Source organism: Mustela putorius, unplaced genomic scaffold (genome assembly GCF_011764305.1).
Source record: "Mustela putorius furo isolate JIRA1106 unplaced genomic scaffold, ASM1176430v1.1 tig00003863_pilon_pilon_pilon, whole genome shotgun sequence".
In the NCBI taxonomy this organism is placed as follows: Eukaryota; Metazoa; Chordata; class Mammalia; order Carnivora; family Mustelidae; genus Mustela; species Mustela putorius.
The window spans coordinates 22,221,429-22,223,451 of record NW_025422015.1 but is presented as its reverse complement, the minus strand read 5'-3'; the positions used below and the strand labels follow the sequence as shown (position 1 = coordinate 22,223,451).

At 45.2% G+C, this 2,023-nt stretch overlaps 1 protein-coding gene across 1 annotated transcript; it reads right to left on the bottom strand.

Annotated features, from left to right (window-relative positions):
* Positions 1-503: 503 nt before the first annotated feature.
* Positions 504-1,801, bottom strand: LOC101691812 (N-acetyllactosaminide alpha-1,3-galactosyltransferase-like). Its single transcript, XM_045066220.1, is given in 1 exon segment — positions 504-1,801. A coding segment is annotated over 1 exon segment (1,161 nt). The 5' UTR covers positions 1,693-1,801; the 3' UTR covers positions 504-531.
* Between the last annotated feature and the right edge of the window lie 222 nt (positions 1,802-2,023).

Genomic DNA, 2,023 nt, shown 5'->3' with positions numbered 1-2,023 from the left:
GGACAGCCAATGGCCTGAAGCAGTTTGCTCCTGAAACCATCCGAGGATTGCCAACAGGGACTGACTGTGTCCTTCCTCAGAGTTCTGCTGCTGAGCAACTCAGCAAGACACCGAAGTCAAGGAGCTGACCCCTCACAATTGTATCTTGTGACTAAACACTTGTGACTAAATTGTACCTTGTGGCTAAACACTTCCTTAGAACCTTTTTTTCCAGTATGTTATCTGGCATGTGCAGAGGGTTTCTGGCTTTTTCTTTGCCTGTGTAAAAAAAAAAAAAAAAAAAAAAAATTTTTTTTTTTTTTGGTTATTTCCCCCAAACCCAGCATAAATAAGAAATCACTGGGAATTTACACCTAACTACCATAGGTTCATTCTCCCATACTGCGAAGTTCAAAGTCACAAGGAAGAAGAGTAAGTATTTGCAGTGTTGGTGTTTTGTTAGTATTGTTTAAAAGTTAAGTGTTACTCTTCTGAGAAAGTTGCGAGAATTATACTCTCTCAAATTCAGAAGCTTACCAGCACAGTTTAAAGTCAGATATTATTTCTAACCAAATTATACTCTTTTGTCTGCCAAGATATCTTGACAGTCTTAATATCCGAAGGCAGGCCTATGTGATAATCCCAGCAGTATTCTGGGGATAAGATTTTAGTGGATTTGTTGAGAAGGAAATACTTATTTAGGTGGCTTTCATCATGCCACTTGGCTTCTATGTCATTTTTCTTGTCCTGGAGGATTCCCTTTAAGCACTCCTGGGTGATGTTTAGGACCTGAATGGGTGTGCCTCCCAAAATGGCTGCGTGGTAATAAAAATCCCCTTGGCCGAATGGAATGTAGGCTGCAGACTCCTTCCGCCTCTCGTAGGTAAACTTGTCGGGGTCTGCCTTGTACCACCAGGCCTGCAGCTGAGCCACTGAGTGGCCCAGCGTCTCCACTCCAAAGCTACCTTGGAAGACCTGGTCCACGTCCATGCAGAAGAGGAAGTCCACTTCATGTTGGATGTGGGCCACAATGTGCTCCCCAATGGTTTTCATACACATCATGCTGATGTCCTGCCACCTCTTCTCAGGCTTGATCTCAAACACTTTGAAGGAACGCAGAGGACCCAGCTCCATCAAGGGCATCCTGGAGACGTCGTCCACCATGATGTAAACTATGACTTTGTGGCCAACCATGAAGTACCTATTGGCAGATACTAAGAACTCCTCCAAGTAATGCTCAATGTATCTTCCAACAGCAAAAACTGTCAAACCCACGGTAATTTTCTGCTTGGCATAATAATTTTCTAGGATGGTGCTGTTGTAAGTGCCTTCCTACACGACCAGCGCCTTCCATCTGGTCACCGTCACCACCTCTGGACGTTTCTGTGGGTTAAACCAGTCTGATAGCTGAAGCTCTCCGTTGTTTTCCTCTCGTTCATCTTCATCTGTGTCCTCCACTTCTTGGTAAATGTGGGTCCCATTGTTAAACCAACTCGGAAACCACCAGTGCTTCTGACTTATGCTGTTACCAACTTCTGGGTTTTGGTAGTACCACCGTGATATGACCTTTTCCCTCTCTGAATCTTGGTTTTCTCCTTTTGAATGATATATCCACAAGAAAGAGCCTTCTGGGCTGTGGATATATTCCCAAAACACAACAATCACAGTGGAGACAACCAGCATTGACAGAATCACTTTTCCTTTGACATTCATTATTTTCTCCTCATCGTCTGCTTCTCTCCCCGCAGAGTAAAAGGCAAAACAACAAAGTTCTGTTGAGCTCCACTCTGCAGAAGGAGGCAGGGCTGGGAGGAAGGGAAGGTTCAGCCTTCCGAAGCCTGATCCGAAGAGCCCGGGTGCGCGGCGGGGCTGCACCGCACCTCGGCCCCTGGCCCGGCGGCGCCCTTGGCCACCCGCACAGTCATAGGAACCTACAGTTGTAAGGCTACGGAATGCAGAGAATACCTGTGTATTTTTCGGGTATGGATTTCAATGGAGTAAACTTCTTAGACAGGAAAAAAAGAATAAGTAATAAAATTTGAAG